Source organism: Corythoichthys intestinalis, chromosome 14 (assembly GCF_030265065.1).
Source record: "Corythoichthys intestinalis isolate RoL2023-P3 chromosome 14, ASM3026506v1, whole genome shotgun sequence".
NCBI classification, from domain to species: Eukaryota; Metazoa; Chordata; class Actinopteri; order Syngnathiformes; family Syngnathidae; genus Corythoichthys; species Corythoichthys intestinalis.
The window spans coordinates 17,333,800-17,353,140 of record NC_080408.1 but is presented as its reverse complement, the minus strand read 5'-3'; the positions used below and the strand labels follow the sequence as shown (position 1 = coordinate 17,353,140).

Genomic DNA, 19,341 nt, shown 5'->3' with positions numbered 1-19,341 from the left:
AATTCTTAGAAAAAACAAATTCTTTGCAGTTTTTATTCGAATTATGTAAAAACAACCCTGGATGCAGCCAAGATACATGTTAATCCAATGGAAAAAAATAAATCTCTTACATCCATGAGTGCGGCATTGATGTAGTTGGAGCTCTCGCCGTCGATGGTGATGAGGAAGGGCAGGCAACGGTCAGGCGGCAGCACGTCCATGCAGCGGTTCTTCTCGTGGTTCCTGGGCAGCAGAGCGATGCTGCAGTCCTCCACCCGCAGTGTTGGCGTCACCATATTTAGCGTCTGCACCGATGGAAAGAAAACCCATCAAACTCCCGTCATGCCAAAAGTGTGCTGTAGATGAGCGATGAGGACATTTATTCGGTCTCGAGATGTCTTTTCTGTACGTCTTCATGGTTATTAGGGTTGGGCATTGAGCATCGAGCATCGATGGAAACCGGTTCTATCAGTCTGATGCCCTCGGAATCGTTCGAAATTTCAAATTTCGATTCTTCGTTTCGATGCTCTGACCGGCAAGTGGGAAAAAAATGCTCAAATTCAGAGACATATTTATATACAAATTAAAATTTGCCCTGTGAGAAGTTCATTTAATCTAAAAAATCATCGAAAAGTTAAGCCTTTAATATAAACTATGCATTTTTCTTTACCCTGCATTTTTTTTCACCTTGCCACCTAAAAGAATCGGAAGCGGAATCGAAATGTGGAATCAGAATCGGAACCGGAATCGTTCAATTTCAAACGATGCCCAACTCTAATGGTTATGGTTTCACAAATGAAAGAAAAGATGGCAAGGGTTGCTGAATGATTTGTCAGCCAGACAAATACGAGAATGGAAAATCTAAATCTCATCATTAAAGATGGCAGTAGTTCAGGTTCAACTAAATAAGCAATCCAAAATCAATTATTGTAATCTGACCTTTAAATGAATATTGAATGAAAATTTGATGTGTGCGAGTTGTGTTTTGGGAAACTGACATACTCCATTAGGAACTTGAGTAGAGAGTTTGAAATATATTAAAGTACAGTACAAAAAACTACCGTATTGGTCTGAATATAAGATGTTTTTTGCATTGAAATAAGACTGAAAAAGTGGGGGTCGTCTTATATTGGCGGTCTAGACGTTATACCCATTCAAGACGCTAGATGGCGCCAAATATCATATAAGCGATGTTCTGTCATGACAGATCTCAGCTACTCTCAAGTTTAACCAGTTTGCATTATTTTATTGCAATGTTTTTCCTTATTCAGATTTGTTTCAAGGCTACAGTTACAGTTAGACTTCACTTTGATGGTTAATGCAGTTATTGCAATTTTGTTGTTTTATCACAATAGATTGGTTTATTTACATTTCAAAAACCAGAAGCCATTCATTTACGAATGTGATTGCACTTTAGTTTACATATTTAAATGTTCACATATTGAGATTTGAATGAGGCAAAATAACATGCTGTTTCTCTCAAATATATTGTGATAATCATTTATTTCAGATGTACTGTTATTATTTTCTGTATAAAAATTAATTTGGTGTTCAAAAAGTCTTTTTTCAAACTTGAGTCTTGAAAAAGAGGGGTCGTCTCATAATCAGGGCCTTCTTATATTCGGTATATTGGCATATTTCAATTATAAACATTCATTCATTCATTCATTTTCCATGCCGCTTTTCCTCACGAGGGTCGCAGAGGTGCTGGAGCCTATCCCAGCTACGGCAGGGGACACCCTGAACTGGTTGCCAGCCAGTCGCAGGGCACAATGAGACATACAACCATTCATGCACACTCATACCTACGGACAATTTAGAGTGTTCAATTAGCCTACCATGCATGTTTTGGGGATGTGGGAGGAAACCGGAGTTCCCGGAGGAAACACACGCAGGAGAACATGCAAACTCCACACAGAAAGGCCGGAGCCCGGGATTGAACCCTAGATCTCAGAACTGTGAGGCAGATGTCCTAGCCACCGTGCCGCCAATTCTGAACAAATAAACAATAAACTTATAGCAACACATGGTAACTTTTCAGTTTTGGCCAATTTTAGCCACACCGGTGGACAAAAGCCGTAGTGTTTTTCCCTAAGGAAGACTGCATTTTCCATAACCCTTTATTGCCAAATGCATCACATTTGATACACCTAAAATTTCATGATTTTGAGAGTAATTCAGAATTTTGACATTTCTTTTTGACAAAAAAAAAAAAAGATGGATGCAACACGTGCATCTGCAGATTCCATGAGGAAAAAAAAAACATGATTTAGCTAGGGTTATAGATATTAGAGTGCTTATTACACATATTCATTTTGACATTTATTTTTACAAATTTGAAAAAAAGGTTTCATTAGGACCTTATTTTTCAAATTTTGGGATTCTCTGATAATTGCTTCATGTTGCAGGTCTTTAAGAGATAAGGACCAGCGCATAAGCGCAAAGTATCTTAAAGTCCTTATCTACCAGTCGCCCGCAGATGAATTAAATGACATTTCTGTTTCCAGCGGTTGTGTGAAGCAGTGTTGTTTTTGTCAACGATGACTATAAAAAAATATTTCGTCGATGAAAATTTTTTGCATGACAATTATAAGATGATAACGAGCATTAACGTTTCTGGGGAGACTACTACATAACACCACCAATGCCAGTTTTCGTCTGACGATACTAAAAGAAGATGAAAATGCACCATAGTTTCCGTCACATGGTCACAATGACTGATTTTATGTGTAAATAGCCTACATCGTAGCAATGTCTGGTTGTGTCACGCATGTGATGTGCTGCGCCCCCACCCCATCTCACACACTAGTGTCCTCTCATGTCTCCCCATTGCTTGTTTTGAGACACACACGATAGGATTTACTTCTTACTTACAGTATTTTGGCATGACAGAATATGGAATGTTGCTTTAGCCTATAAAGGTCTGTGCTGTGATCCTCACACACCAAATTTAACTCATAGCATTCACGTTCGTGTTAGCATTAGGCTAATGCTAATGGTGAGCGTCCTTTTAAACTCTGCCTTTTATTTATTATTATTATTTTTTTAAACATACAGTTTGTGGATTTATAGATGCTTGTAGATGCTACAATATGTGCTCGTCTGTCAATGTTCATTCGAAATAGTTGGAAACCTTTTTTTATTTATTCATTTTTGGAGTGAAACTCAAATTTTACAGACGAAAATTTTGGGTAGCTGTCCACTAAAATTAGACAAAATTAGTCAAAATGTGTTTGTAGTCAAGTTTTTGTCGACACTAAAATTAGACAAAATTAGTCAAAATGTGTTTGTAGTTTAGTTTTTGTCGACAAAAGCTAGACTACAAACACATTTTGAAATGACGAATATATGACTAAGACTAATAAGTATTATCTTCTAAAAGACTAAGATTAAGACGAAAATTAATATGGCTGCCAAAAATAACACTGGTTTGAAGTATGAATAGTAGCAAGGTAATGAATCCAGTTCCGGCTTAACAATAGCATATGACAGTTAGCAACCGTTTGGCTTTGTGTGGCTAACCCTCTCCCTACCCGAACTTGTCAGAGCTAACAGTACGATTGGGGGGGGGGGGGGGGGGGGGGGGTCAGGCCAGCGTGTGAAAGCTGGGCCAATGTTTATTCTTAAGTGTTCTTTAATCTTTTTTTTTTTCCTCCTCCGACAAAACTTTTGTTGCTCTGCCATGAAAGGGGGAAGTGACGTATGCCGTAAAGCAGTCAGTAAATTTGTTGTTTTTTTGTGTGGCAGGGTTCCTGCCACCCTCCTCAAAGTTAGTGCCAGTGAAAGTGATACAGATCCTCTCAAAAAATATAAAACAGGTGTCATTCAACTAGTTGCCAGTTGACATATCACAAATTTTATGAAAATATTTTAAAAAGGTTGAAAAGTTACCTAGTGTTGCTTTAATTCATATATTAGGGCTGTCAAACGATTACAATTTTTTATCGAGTTAATTACAGCTTAAAAAATTGATCGTAATTAATCGCAATTCAAACCATCTATAAAATATGCCATATTTTTCTGTAAATTATTGTTGGAATGGAAAGATAAGACATAAGATGGATATATACATTCAACATACGGTACATATGGACTGTATTTGTTTATTATTACAATAAATCAACAAGATGGCATTAACATTATTAACATTCTGTTAAAGCGATCCATGGATAGAAAGACTTGTAGTTCTTAAAAGAAAAATGTTAGTACAAGTTATAGAACTTTAATTTTAAAACCCTTTTAGAACCCTTTTAAAACTCTTAATGTTTTCGTTTTAAAAAATTTTGTAAAATTTTCAATCAAAAAATAAACTAGTAGCCCGCCATTGTTGATGTCAATAATTACTTACACAATGCTCATGGGTGCTGAAGCCTATAAAATCAGTCGCACCCAAGCGCAAGCAGAGGGCAGCAAAACTCCATAAAACACAATTAACAAGTGAGCGTTTCAAATTAACGCCCGTTAACGCGATAATTTTGACAGCCCAAATGAATATATATGAAATTTAAGAATAAAGATTACTTCAAATTTGACTCTTTTTATCGTTTTAAAACAATGAAAATTATTAAAAATTGTTTTTTGCGCAAGGAGCATAGGAGTGATGTGTTTTCACAATTAATAAATTGTATTGATATAGAGCAGTCAAAAAGGTCTAAAAGTACAAATTGTTTTGTAATTTAAAATTTAAAATGACTGAAGTCAAAAAAAAAAAAAAACAAGTTAAATTTTAAATGTGATTAGTTTTAGTAATTTGATTTCTAATGTATTTGATTTATTTGAATCATTTATGACTAACAAATTCAAAAGTATATCTCACTCAAAAAATACGGTAAAAAGAAAATTGAATTTGGCAGATAGAATTTTTCGAGCAGTTCTGTGTGTGAAAATTGTGGCCTACCCGGAACTCCTCTTTGATAGGGCTGGAGTTGGTCTGCGGGTCGAGTCGGTTCATGTCGTAGTAGACGGAGCGGAACTGTCCGGCAGGGATGGTGGTGTCGCCGCACAGGCACGCCTCCAAGATGGCGTCGTGGATGAAGACGTACTGCTCCTGCGAGACAGGGCATCCTCATTGCGAATCCGTCAAGAAATTGACAGGACAGCAAACCTAGCGCTGAATTCATGTGGGATTATGTCCCTTTTTCAGACCTTTCCATGAACCGGCCATGTTTGTCCCTGTGCGCCTCCCCGGGCTGTTTATGCTGACTAATGTTTGTCTTTGGCTGTGTGTTTAAAGGTCATATGACATATTTTGCTGCACTTGGTTTTCACTGCAGGAAATATGGTAGCTTCAATACTTTGACCTTTTTCAAACCCCCTTTGACCCAAATTCACACTGACATCCCCTACTGTTGCCAGTTTACATTTCTAGCGCCCTGATTATTGCTTGGATCAAAGCCACACACCCCAAGTTGGTGCACCTCTATACCCCTGAAGAAAAAAAAATGATTAAAAAAAACAGCTACACGAAAGACATTAAAAAAAAAAAAAAAAAAAAAAAAAAAAAATATATATATATATATATATATATATATATGTTTTTCATTTTTAGCAGAAATTTTAGTAAATTACAACAGGGAAGAAATGCTATGTTTAATTGGTGAAAATCAGTGTTTTTTGGTTTTCAGTTTAATGCAGAGTCCCAATTCCAATCTGTGACTGAATGTAAACGCACAAAGTTACCTCATGAATGCATTTAATCGATTATAGGACAAGTGACTAATTTTCGTAATTAAAATTAAAAAAAAAAGACCTGGTGTCATGTAGGCCACAATATTCACATTTAGTATACAGTGCAAGTGTGGCCTACGTGACCCAAAATTGGATATCCACATATGTGTATGCCAGGTCTCAATTATAATAATTTTTTTTTTGGAAAGAATAAATATTATAGATGAATAAAATGTGCATAGAACAGAACTAAAATAAATAAAACCAGGAATACACTCGCTTAGGTTGCGTTCTGAAGGAGATAGTACCTTTTCTCGTTGCAAGCCTATACGCAGACTATGCAGCTGCTTAGGGCCCCTGACCACTAGGGGGCCCCCAATCTGGTAACCTCCTTTTAAACGTTGTTAATAGAGCATTGTGAATAATGTGGCGCGCGTTGCCGTTTATCTATGCAAACATCAATTTTCTTGTCATTACAATCTGGCAACCTGGGGAGTGACGTTGAACCTGCTTTGCAAAGATTGGTGCTCAAACTTGCTTGGAAAATAGATGCACGAATATGTCGAAGAGAATTTATCCTTCTGGAGCAGAGAAACGAAAGAAGAAAATCAGAGAAGAAAAGAAACAACAGAATTAAGGTAATAGAGCATGTTGTTGATGTTGTTATGCAAGGCACTCCGACTTGAACGCTGTTGTCAGCTGAGCTTGTCAATATGTCGTACTGGTAATTGCCAATAGCCGCAGGGCGAAGGCCACCAGCGAATCAAGTAAAGCCAAGCAAGTTGTCACCTGTCGGCAACGGCAAATTTACAGCTTCCGCTGATCGTAGTAAAACGAAATGTTGGCATAATATGCATTTGAAATGTTGGGCCAAAAATATGGGCCCCTTGGCATTATTTTGCTTAGGGCCCCCAAATGGCCTGGGCCGGCCCTGCTCGTAGACACCGTCTAACTGTTTGCATTATTCTGTTCGTCATGCAACTGACTGAGCAAGATTGACGCTGACAAGCCCGCGTCTGCACCACCAACTCTCACAATCAGTTCTCCCGGACAGTCCAGCCCAAATGGAACACAAGGAACACCGGATAACACCCGACATCCAACTGATAACACGACTGACAAGGCTCCAAGAACCCCTTTGGCGCTAAAGTGGCAAAATCCACAACTCGCTGCCCTGACAACAGTAACTCCCGAATCCTCCTGTCCAATCCACAGACAGACAATAATAATAAACAAAGCCCAATCACACCCTTCTGCGCACAGCCCGCCCCGCGAGAGCCTTCAAAAGACAATGTTTACCGAATGTTTAACTAATCGTTGTCACTTTTCTCGGTAACCTTTTGTTGACTTGTGATATGGTGACCCTGAATCCTCACCTAGGTCCCTCTGTGCTGTATGATTGCTGTCGACTGAGAATAACTTGTCAACTTGTGTTTTGAAGCCTTCTTTTAGCTTTCAAAATGGAGTCAGTACAAGGGTTTAAGCCTAAGGTGAATGCGCGGAGTTTGCCTTTTTGGCCGGATTGCTAGAGCGCCAGTGTTGGTCCGGCGGTGCAGCTGGTGTGATTTCAGCCGTCTGGCTAAAGGTTCAGATTCCTTCAGTTCAGACTACAGGCTTTTCTGATTCCAATCGGATTCCTTCTTAAAATCGGATCTTTTTAAGGCTGACTGTTAACACTATTTTTAGTGTCCAAATCAGATCTGGGCCTGTTCAGAATAGGCCATATTATTGACACACCTGACAGGTGACATCACGGACAGTCAAAACCCATCTGAGTTGTTCAGACTGAGAAGCATCTTGTTCAGAGGTGGCCAACCCTGGTCCTCGAGAGACCCAATCCAGCTTGTTTTCCATGTCTCCCTCCTTTAACACACCTGAATCAAATGATCAGCTCAGCAAGCTCTGCAGTTGCCTGATAACAATCCTGATAATTTGATTCAGGTGTGTTGGAGGAGGGAGACATGGAAAACAAGCTGGATTGCGGCTCTCGAGGACCAGGGTTGGCCACCCCTGGTCTTGTCCATATCTACCAAACTACCACCCGTATGTGGTTTCAATCAGTCTCACAAAAATCTGATTTCTGTGCTTTATGACTGTTCAGACAACAAAAGAGCCATCCAGTTTCACTCTGGATGGGTTAAAAATTTGATTTCGGCTGCCAGTGAACAAGGCCTGGTTACACTTTATTAACTCTGTGTCATAAGAGTGTCATAATGATGACATGATACCCTTCATGCATATGAATAAGGGCTAATTACAGATGTCATTGAGTGTCTTTTAGTAAATCATCCCTTTCAATGCAATATTGAGATTTTTTTCAAATATCTTTGGTTGGGTTTAAAGATTAGGAACTGTGTTTGGTGGCCTCTGCATTGCATCTCTGCTTTTTGCAGATGATGTGGTGCTGTTGGCTTCATCAAGCTGTTATCTCCAACTCTCACTGGAGCGGTTCGCAGCCAAGTGTGAAGCGGTTAGGAGGAACATCAGCACCTCCAAATCCGAGACCATGGTCCTCAGTTGGAAAAGGGTGGTGTGCCCTCTCCGGGTCGGGAATGAGATCCTGCCCCAAGTGGAGGTGTTCACGAGTGAGGGTAAGAGAGAGCGGGAGATCGACAGGCAGATCGGTGCAGCATCTGCATTGAGTGGACTCTGCATCGGTCCGTAGTGGTGAAGGAGCTGAGCCGATAGGTGAAACTCTCAATTTACCAGTCGATCTATGTTTCTACCTTCACCTATGGTCATGAGCTGTGGTTCGTGACCAAAAGAACAAGATCCTGGATACAAGTGGCCGAAATGAATTTCCTCCGCAGGGTGTCCGGGCTCTCCCTCAGAGATAGGGTGAGAAGGTGGGTCATACGGTAGGGACTCGGCGTCGAGTCGGTACACCTCCGAATTGAGAGGAGCCAGTTGAGGTGGCATCTGTTTCGGATGCCTCCTGGACGCCTCCCTGGAGAGGTGTTCCAGGCATGTCCCACCGGTAAGAAGCCCCGGGGACAACCTGGTCCCAGATGGCCTGGTTGAAGTGGCTGGGGAGAGGGAAGTCTGGGCTTCCCTGCTAAAGCTGCTGCCCCAGCGAGCCGACCACCGAGTTAAATAAAATCTTACCCAAGGCCGTAAGGCCCCCGATCACATTAGATTTTTATTTTTAGTTTGAAATTTCATTGTAATTAACTCATTGCCTGCCATTGACATTGATAGACGTCCAATTCATTTAAACCGAGAGGACAGACTGTGAATGCTCATGTTTCCTTGCCATTGCCATTGGTGGCGCTAGATGTCCAATCCAAATGACTTATAAAGGGTTAATAGCTCAAGTTTGGAGCTGTGTCTAAAGAAGGGGCCAGTGACTTAGGACGCAAACTACGGAAAAGGAAGCAGGAAATGGCGAGAGGTCCTCCTCCTCCTTCCTTCACCTCGCTGCATCAATCAGTCAAGACGCTGTCGCGGGGACAGCGCTCGGGGCTTGATGGAAATCTGTTCTGAAGTGACATTTTAAGTCGACACCCCATGTCATCTCCCGGTAAAATCCGCACGCACGCATGGAAAAGGTCTGAGAGACGCGGAGGTTTCACGAGGAGGCACGTGTCGCCGTTTAGCTAAGCGTCACCTGGAACGCGACCTTACGATTGCTACGAGGTTGGTGATCGAACCGGCATCTACTGAGCGGCATGACGTAATACACATGTAGTCTGACGAGTGAAAAACACCTGCAAGGCGGGTCAGGAAAAACAAAAATATGCTCTTTGGATTTATTCTGAAGGTCACAGAACTTGAGAAGCGAGTCATAACAAGCTGCTGAAACGTTTGTTCAGTAACGCTGACAATGCCTGACATTAAACATTATAAAAAAAAAAAATCAAATGTATTTTATAGTTTTATGCTTTTTGTTTTGTGATTTTCTAAATTAAAGAATCAGAAAAATACCGCTGTTGCAGAAAAAACCCTTAACATTTTTAAATAGTTTCCAAAAAATGGTATACTTTTTATTTTATGCTTTTCTAAATCATGCAATGTTATTTTTAAGTTACTATTTTGTGTATTTTAAATCTTTAAAATAATAAAAAAAAATATTTTCAGATTTATTCAATGGAAACTAATGTCTACCCAAGTTATTAAAAGATACTTGGTGATTTTTTTTCCTGATAAAAAAGCTTACTAGAATAAAATAAACAAATGTAATAAATAAATTATTATTTATAATGATAAAGTCAAAATAATGAAGTATTTTTCCTAAAATATATTTTTATTAAATCTCAAACCTGCGGACCAGGGGCCAACGGTAAATATTTTATGGGCCCCATTTGACATCCAGTTGTAGTATTAGGTGTATTTTGGATAGTGTATTTTGCAAAACAAACAAATGTATATGTTTATATATATATATATATATATATATATATATATATATTAGCTATCGAATATTTTAGTAGTCGATTAATCGATGAACTACTTAGTTCGAATAATCGAGTAATCGGATAAGGAACATAAAAAATTAAAATACCTGAGCTAAGCCTCAAACGGTATAAAAAAATAAATCATCTAAGTACAACAAAAAACAATTGGCTATCTTACATAGCAAAAGTCTGCTTGAATGCAATAAAATGCTATACGTTGTTTTCAACAATGTTCTTAACAAATGGTTCAAACACAAATTCCCACAAAAAACAATATTCCTCTTAACTAAATTACGAATGCATTAAAAAAGACATTAGTTCCAACAAAAACTGAGCTTATGTTGGTTTTAACAGGGTGCTGCTTGATTCAGCCATGTGAAATGAGTCATATTCATTGTTGCCACTAGAGGGCAGTGTATCCACCCAAATCAGTAAAACCAAATGCAAACACTTTCAACACAAACCATTACAACGCCACTTTAATTAAACGAATACTCGAAACAGCAAAATTTAACTCGAATCTTTTTTTCTAATCGAATTACTCGAGTTGATTAATCGTTGCAGCACTAATACATATATACATATATATACATATGTATACATATATACAGAAAAACACAGACAAGGAAGTTTCTGCTCTTTTCACCCCTCTTTAAAATAAACTGCTGTATTTTAAGCCAAAAGAAATGTTGTGTTTGATAGAACAATATGTCAACATGCTGCCTTAGCAGTTTTAAGCCGCATTAAGCCCCCGAACTATTTTTAATTTGTCCGTTTTACCCTGGAGACACCGCGCAACCACTTTCGTTTCAACCCAGCCATTAAAAAGAAGGTAAGTAATCATAATTATCTGAAATGTCTATCATTTTTAGCTTAGAATGACTAATGATGTCTAATACTTAGTTAGAACAAACAAACAAACAAACAAAAAAAAAAAACACTTTATAAAATTATTCACTCGAATATTTTACACTATTAAACAAATTACGTAACAATGAAAAAAATAATGCCTGTGAATAGGTTGCGAATATCTACCTCATAACTATCGTTTAATTGTATTTTGGTTTTGTTACTGTTGCATTTTCTCCAATATTTTAGATGATAAATAATCGATCCAAACAAAGAAGAAAAAAAAAAAAAAAAAAGTTTAAAAGGGTAAATATTTAAAAAAGAAAATCTCGACCCCTCCTTGATATCTGCGATTTCTGCATCGCGACCCTTGTTATATTACCGTGTTTCACCCCTAAAATCCCACAAAAGTCTGGCTGTGACCATTCACAGCTGTGTCTTGACACTTGCTGAGACATGCTACATGGGAGTTTTTGTATTGAAACAAGGTAAGTACGCGATAATATCTCGTTAAAATCATGGTTTCTTCAATTATGCTCTATAATGCTCTCACCTTGAAAATATCCTCCAGTTCAATTTTTTTTCCTCTCAGAAAATTGAGATTTTAAGCTTTCCAATGATTTATCACACATGCATATAGGACAGTGCTTCTCAATTATTTTCTGTTACGCCCCCCCAAGGAAGACGTAAATGTTTCGCGCCCCCCCCCCCCCCAACTCTCTGCCACCACTGTAAATAGTATCATTCGTCTATATTACTATTATAAGTACGCCTCAGCCTAACATTGTGTCCTTTTTTTTCTATTAAAGAAAAAAAGTAACATAGATCAACTTATAATAAAGTATAACTTTTTTAACATTGTGTTGCTTGTAACAGAAAAGACTTAACGCGCATCAATTTGCCTGAAGTTAAAAAAAAAAAAAAAAAAAAAAAGTCACATCCAAACTGTAAAAATACACTCAAGGTACATTTTTGACCATTTGATACTGAAAAATAAAATGTAATAAAATCAGTAAATAATAACAAATTCAAATTGATTAGAAACATTTACTCTTCAGGACAACGTGCCAAAAAATTTGACCGAAAAACAAAACTGAATAGAAGGGGGGAAAAAAAAAGTCTTTGGACAGAAGGAAAGTTTTTATTTTCGCTTATTCACCACAGTGCTCACTGGTTTACTGATATAACACTGACAAAGCGGGACGATTGTGACAATTGGCAATATTCGGCACATTTTCGCTGAAAAACAATCAAGCGGCTTATCAATGAGATTGAGGTCGAATGTCTTTAAGTGGCGTCTTAACTGATTTGGCTTCTCCGCTATAATCATTTTTAGACTCAGTAAACAGTGGTCTTTCCTCATTTCCCACTATATTAAAAGTCAAAGGCAAACGGCCCGAAAAAAGCGCATTCTCGGCGGCCGAGGTAGAGCCGTAGGTGAGGGCGGTGGTCGTGACGATCCCAAGCCGAAAACGGCACTTCTCGGCCGGACACGTGAGAACCGAAGAAGACAGTGGGTCGCTGCGTGAGTCCAGCTCTGCATGAGTCTCTTCCGTGTGCTCTTGCTTACTTCAAAAATACTGCACGCACTTTGAAAATGAGAGCGCCACTGCCACCCACGGAGTGGATGTGCAAGTACACTTTATTCTAGTACGGCAAAAAAAATTAAAAAAAATAAAAGCATGTTCCCCGAGGTCACTCGCGCCCCCCCTGGCATCGCTCTGCGCCCCCCTGGGGGGGCGCGCCCCACCATTTGAGAAGTACTGATATAGGACAATTTTGAACTTTGGCCCAATTGGGGGTCTCAGAGCGGAACTTAGAGTCATCTGAGTGTTTTCTGCTATTTATACATACATATACACATACATACATACATACATACATACATACATACATATATATATATATATATATATATATATATATACATATATTTTTTTTTTAAATGAATGAATTGAAGAATCCATTTCAGGGGAAAAATCCATTATTTAAATAGTAATAAATAAAGCAAATAATTAAAATAAACAAATTGAAAAGGCCAAAATTAAAAAAAAAGAAAAAGAAAAAAAATGAAAAAAAATACTTAGAGAAGAATAAAGCCGATTTCAAGTCAATCTGGCCTGTGTGTATTTGCTCTGAGAATTTTATTTTATTTTTTAAATGAATTTGTGACCTCACATACTGTAGCTCAACTCTTTGGCTGCCATTGACAGCAACAGACGTCCAATCCATTTTAACTGAGAGGCAGCCAGCTTCCAGTTGAAATGAATTGGACGTCTATTGCTGTTAATAGGTGTTTTCAATATCAATTTTCCTCTTTTACTAACTACCACATTTCATGCTCTGTGACCTCAGCTGGCACTGAATGAGTTAAGCTAATGATAAATTTTGAATTTTGAGATCAAATCTAAATCAAATATATTGTATTTATGTTAATATAATGTATTTTGTATCATTAAAAAAAAATGTACTCTTTATTGTATTTATGTTAATATAATGTATTTTGTATCATTAAAAAAAATGTACTCTTAGCTATTTCAGTTACAAACTTGGACCAGCCAATCACGGCTGGCGAGGCAGACCAGTGGGCAAGAAACACTTCCATGGGATAAAAACTAGGTTTGGGTACACTTTGAAGGTCACTGAACTTGAGTAAAAGTAAGTGAGAGTGAGCGCCGCGGAAACATTTTCCCATTAAGCCCAATGACGCTTGCCTGTTTAAAAGGGAATTATGGGCAAACGATGCGTTCAAGTGGCACCAGATGGCCAGCGTTCAGGAAAGTCCTTTGCTCACTTCTCAGCCTCTAAAGCTCGTTTATGACAGCGGGACATGCCAAGTGAACGCCTGGCGCAATAAACACCTTTTGTGAGTTACGTGCAGGTGAAAGTGGCAAGAAAGTTGTTAGCGTTAATTAAAAAAATCTGATGGCGTTACGAATGCATCGTTTAACACTGGCAACATCCGCTGATATTTGTCTTTTCTTTGTGGCTATTACACTAAAGGGGCACATGGAGCAGATGGTCAAATAACATGCTAGATTTCATATTTAATACACAGCAGTGAGAACTGGTTTTCTGCCATGTTTCCCTGTCCTTTAGATACTGTGTGAAGCAGCTGAGCCCTTTGTCGCGAGTTGGCAAGGAAACATCTGTGTGTATGACTGGCCTTTTTTATTTTCAATTATTAAAGGCCATGTCTTGTAAATTCTGCCTAGCAACAAGTGACAAAAAGTGAGGTGCAACTGCCACTTAAGAGCAGAAGGTGAGGAAATCTGTTATATATTGCTGCCGTTTCTCCCTGTCCTTTAGCTGTTATTTTGGGCAGCTGCTCTATGTTGCCAAGGAAATAGGACTATTTTTTTCAATGGATAGAATAATTCTGCCAATCAACAATTAACTGTGCTAACATATGACATGGATGCAGCTTATGGTGGATAGTACAAAAAATGTTGATATATTTCATTCAGAGTAGCTTTTAAACTTGAGGCATAAAGCAGAGAAGATGTGCAATGACACTGCACAAGGGTGACTTTTTGATTCCATATTATCCACCTCCGCTAATATTATTACCGTATTTTTCGAACTATAAGTCGCAGTTTTTTTCATAGTTTGGCTGGGGGTGTGACTTATACTCTTGAGTGACTTATGTGTGAAATTATTAACACTTATTATATAATTTCACATGTTATTTTGGTGTTTTGGAGTGACACTGATGGTTTGGTAAACTTGTTAGCATGTTCTTTATGCTATAGTTATCTGAATAACTCTTAATAGCTATGTTACGTTAACATAGCGACCACGTTCGCATTTCGTTGTTCATGCATAGTGTAATATTATCATACTGTACATTTATTCAGCATGTTATTCTCTATTGTATTGTTATTTTAAATTGCCTTTCAAGATGATATATCTGTTCTATGTGTTGGATTTTATCAAGTAAATTTCCCCCCAAAATGTGGCTTATACTTCGGTGCGACTTATATATGTATTTTTCCATCTTCGTTGGGCATTTTATGGCTGGTGCGACCTATACTCAGGTGCGACTTATAGTCTGAAAAATACGGATTCTATTTACTGGCAACTATTTCTTCAACCTTTTAGACTGAAGTAAGTCAACTGTAAGGGAACGTGACTTCTACATAAGTTAGCCGAATTTGTCATAAAACTCTTGAGTCAATGACTGAAATTTTTCCGTAAGTAACAAAATTGTGCCTTGTGATCAGAGGTGGGTAGTGCATTACATGTACTGTTACATTTACTTAAGCATCTTTTTGAGAAAAACGTACTTCTAAGAGAGGTGGGTAGAGTAGCCAAAAATTTTACTCAAGTCAGAGTAGCGTTGCTTCAAAATAATATTACTTATGTAAAAGTAGTCATCCAAAAAATGTACTCAAGTACAAGTAAAAAAGTATCCACTGAAAAGAATACTCAAGTAATTAGTAACATTTTGAGAAATAGATTATTTTTGTTTGATTTTTTTTTTTTTAAACAATGTTTTTTTTTTCCTCTCAGGACAATCTATATGAACTGTTGTTATAATGATACTGTACGATAACCCATTACATAATCACATTAAGCCAAAGAAATAAAAATAATTTTTAAAAAAAAAAACTTAAAAAAAAACATTGAATTGCTGCGAGAGGGAGACCAAAAAAAAAAAAAAAAAAAAAACCAAGAAGACAGAAATTAAGCATTATATGTCCAAAAAGCATGAGTGCCCTCTAGTGGAGAAGTTTTGAATCAGAGTTTGAATAGTGAATACAGTAGTTCCTTCATAGTTATTAATATGAAATTAAAAGGATAATATCTCCGGTTTTCCATGGTCAATCGGTGCCAAATAAAACCTTGGAGAGAGGTTAAAATCCACGCTTTCGAGTCACGTTGAGGGCAGCGCTCTATGTCAAATTCTTCATTTTTTATGGTGCTTTAAAGACGCCACGTGATTGAACAGGCTGGGGTGATCATAGAACGGCATGCTTGGGTCTGACTGGTGTAATGGAGTCATGGGATTATTGTTGCGACCTGTCACTGGTGAAATTAGTAGAGCTGGCCTGTGAAAATCAATGCAAATTCACCCAGTAACGACTCTCTCCAAATCAGTGTTGCAACGATTAATCGATTAACTAGATTATTCAATTAGAGTAAAATATTCAAATTAAATTTTGCTGCCTTGAGTATTCGTTTCATTAAAATGGCGTTGTAATTGTTTGTTTTCAAAGTGTTTGCCTTTAGGTTTATTGATTTGGGTGGATACACTACCCTCTAGTCTGCCTCATTTCATATGGCTGAATCCAGCTGCTCCCTGATAAGACCAACATAAAGTCAGTTTTTGTTTGAGCTAATGTTTTTTTCAATGCATTCGTAATTGAGTTTTAGCCGTTTTTTGTGGGAATATGTGTTTGAACAGTTTGTTAAGAGCATTGTAATAAAACAAAAAAAAAAAACGTTGGCATTTTATAGCATTTAAACTAGCGGGATTTTGCTATGTAAGTTAGCTAATTGTTCTTTTGTTGTACATATATCCTCATTCATTTTTTTATACCGTTTGAGGCTCAGGTCAGGTATTTCAATTTATGTTCCTTATCCGATTACTCGATTATTCGAACTAACTAGTGCATCGATTAATCAACTACTAATCGACTACTAAAACAATCGATAGCTGCAGCCCTACTCCAAATAACACTTGACGAGAGGTCTCTTTATGAGTAAACATGTAGCCGTGCTTGCCGAATCGAACGCGTGTAGCATGCGTAAATTTCAAAGCGTAAATTTCAAAACGTAAATCGAGCTGGTTGGAATCGATAAGAGAATCGTTAGTTTAATTGGCAAACGATTCCATGGAATCGGAACACACGGAACCAGTTCTCTATGAGAACCGGGGAACCAGTTCTCGATTCCCATCCCTAGACCTGACGATGTCAGAAACTGTAGGACAGCGGCAACGCTGCTGGGGGACGAGGGGATCCTGTCATGGCAAGAACTAGGTACTGTTTACGGGACTAAGAAGGAAAAAACAAAAAAAGGACTGGAGACAGAATGGCTGACGAGACTCCGGCATCGTAATGTCAAAATCACGTAAGTCGTGTACGTCGTAACCCGGGGACTACCTGTATTTCACAGAGAGCGCTGTATTACTGCATCAACATAACTCAAAAGAAAATCACAGAAAATCGGAGATATGATTGTTCTAATTTCATGGTAGGAACTGTTGCCTCCACTACAGTAGAGGGCACACATGCTCCTTGGATGGGTGATGTTTCATTTCTGTAAATTTTTCTAGTCTGAATTCAATAATTTTTGTGGGGTTTTTTTGCCTAATCTGGTGGTGTTATAGGTTATAGTACAGTATACTAAAAACAGTTCAATCATACTTTGAGGCGGCCTACCTCAGTCTGGACCATGTTGACCCGGCGTGATCGCAGCTCCCGGACACAGTTGTAGATGTCCACCACGCCTTCGCGCTCGGCCATGTCCAGCATAATGTCAATGACAATGAAGCAACCCGTCCGACCGGCACCGGCGCTGTGACAAAGCGAAGATACCATAGAGGTGTGAGCCAGAAACAACTGATTTCTTTTAACTCCCCCCCACAATTTGTTCTGGTGTAGCCTGTTGACTAATTTTGAATGATGGGCAAATTGAAAATGGAATGAATCCAATAACATTTTATAAGAAATGAATAAACAATATTTTTTAATTTGTATAAATATCATTTTTAGTAAATTAAATAAGGTGTATATAATAATAAGAATAATACTTTTTTTGTGGTTTTCTCACTCCATTTACAATAGCACAAACAAATATGGATTGGAACTCTCAAGAATGCATTAGACCCATATGTGCTCTTCTATCCATTTAGTGACTGTGCTCTGTGTACCTGCAGTGCACCACCATGGGCCCAGCGTTGCTCAAGGTCTTGGACTTGACGCGACGGATGAAGCCCAGTAGTCCCGTGGAGTGGTAGGGCACGCCGTGATCGGGCCAGCCTGTAAAGTGGAACTGACGGATCTCCCGGATCTCGTGAGCGCCTCGCTGAAACGTTAAGTGAAAAGACAGCATCTTTATCATTTGCATCACAGTGGAAAGAAACTTGTTTCGTAATTGAAAAAAGAAAACCACATTTTTCATTATTTTGATGTTTAATAGTGGAGGAAAATTTTGAATAAAATCCAATCAAATGCGAGTATCTCAGATTGCTCGCCCTTTATCGTGATGTCATTAATACCCATCATGTGATGCACCTGTGCTCGCGTCAATCAGAGTTGATGTCAAAAAAATGGTAATTTCTAATGTCTTTTAAACACTATTTTCTCCATGATCAGAGGTCTAAGAAATTTGTGATTTGCATATTTAAATACTTTGAGGAACAGTCTTTCAAGTGAAGCGCTTTAATACTACACTGTGTAAAATATACAGTGGGGCAAATAAGTATTTAGGCAACCACTAATTGTGCAAGTTCTCCCACTTGAAAATATTAGAGGCCTGTAATTCTCTTTTTTTTTTTTTTTTTTTTTTTTTTTTAAAAACCTGTCCTGTTCAGCTGTTTGACACAGAGAATGGAAGTCTAAGTGCTCGGATTCTGAACAGTTTTAATGTTTCACATGGAGAGTCTGACATACTCCCATTGTGATCATTCAAAATACCTTTTTATTATGACAAAGCAGCGAACAGGAAGGGATTATGGGGGGACAGAAGAAAAGAAATACAAGAGAAGAAAGAAATGAAACACATACACAAACAACAACAAGAAATACATTGAACATCTAAACTAGTTACTAATATGCTGGTGCTATCGTCAGCGAGATGTATTTCCGGTTTACACCATGTGGGGGCCAATTGGCCAGTGAAAGAGGAGAATGGGGGTGGGGGTGTCTATAAGACTATAAGCTAAGTGATTGAAAGGGGTAGAGTGTACACAAATCAGTTCTGTGATCTAGAACCCAGTAATCGTGTGAATCTCTTATGAGTGTAAGCCCTTTGGCGACCAACCCTACGCCGCCGCATCGCCAATCCCGGCACCGGAACCCCCAACCCGAGCATGCCCTACCACATCCAGCAGCACGCAAGCCCCACCGGGCGCGCGACAGCCACGCAGACGGGCGGAGAAACCGCGCGGGCGCCAACCCAGGGCCACGGCCCCCACCCAGCCAACCCGGGGCGGGGGGGTGGGGGGGCCATGCGCAGCCCATCCCTCCTCCCGCCGCCCAGCAAAGGAGCCACCGTCCCCCCCCGGGACCCAGGGTGGTCCCCCGGGCCACCCGCGTGCCCATCAACCGGCCTTCAGGGATGGCAGGAGGGGACGCATCACCAACCCCACGCCTACACCCACACCCGCCCGCCCACCCGAGCCACGAGCCACAGCCACAGCCCCCCAACCGGCACGGCACGCCACGGGACCCCCAGCGGCCCACCAAGCCCCAGGCAAGGCAGGGTCCGCTGGTGCAGGCGACAC

The 19,341-nt window shown here is 39.1% G+C and overlaps 1 protein-coding gene across 8 annotated transcripts in view; it reads right to left on the bottom strand.

The window, feature by feature from the left end:
• LOC130929769 (receptor-type tyrosine-protein phosphatase mu-like) overlaps positions 1-19,341 on the bottom strand; it is a 468,571-nt gene that overhangs the window by 17,856 nt on the left and 431,374 nt on the right. For 7 of the 8 annotated variants that reach the window (XM_057857247.1, XM_057857248.1, XM_057857250.1 and 4 more), the window contains 4 exons: positions 17,767-17,921; positions 17,276-17,411; positions 4,877-5,026; positions 111-284 (listed from right to left, as the gene is read on the bottom strand). In XM_057857247.1, coding sequence (XP_057713230.1) covers positions 111-284; positions 4,877-5,026; positions 17,276-17,411; positions 17,767-17,921 — 615 coding nt within the window. The remainder of the gene's footprint in view (positions 1-110; positions 285-4,876; positions 5,027-17,275; positions 17,412-17,766; positions 17,922-19,341) is intronic. The other variant, XM_057857249.1, reaches the window with a different exon arrangement.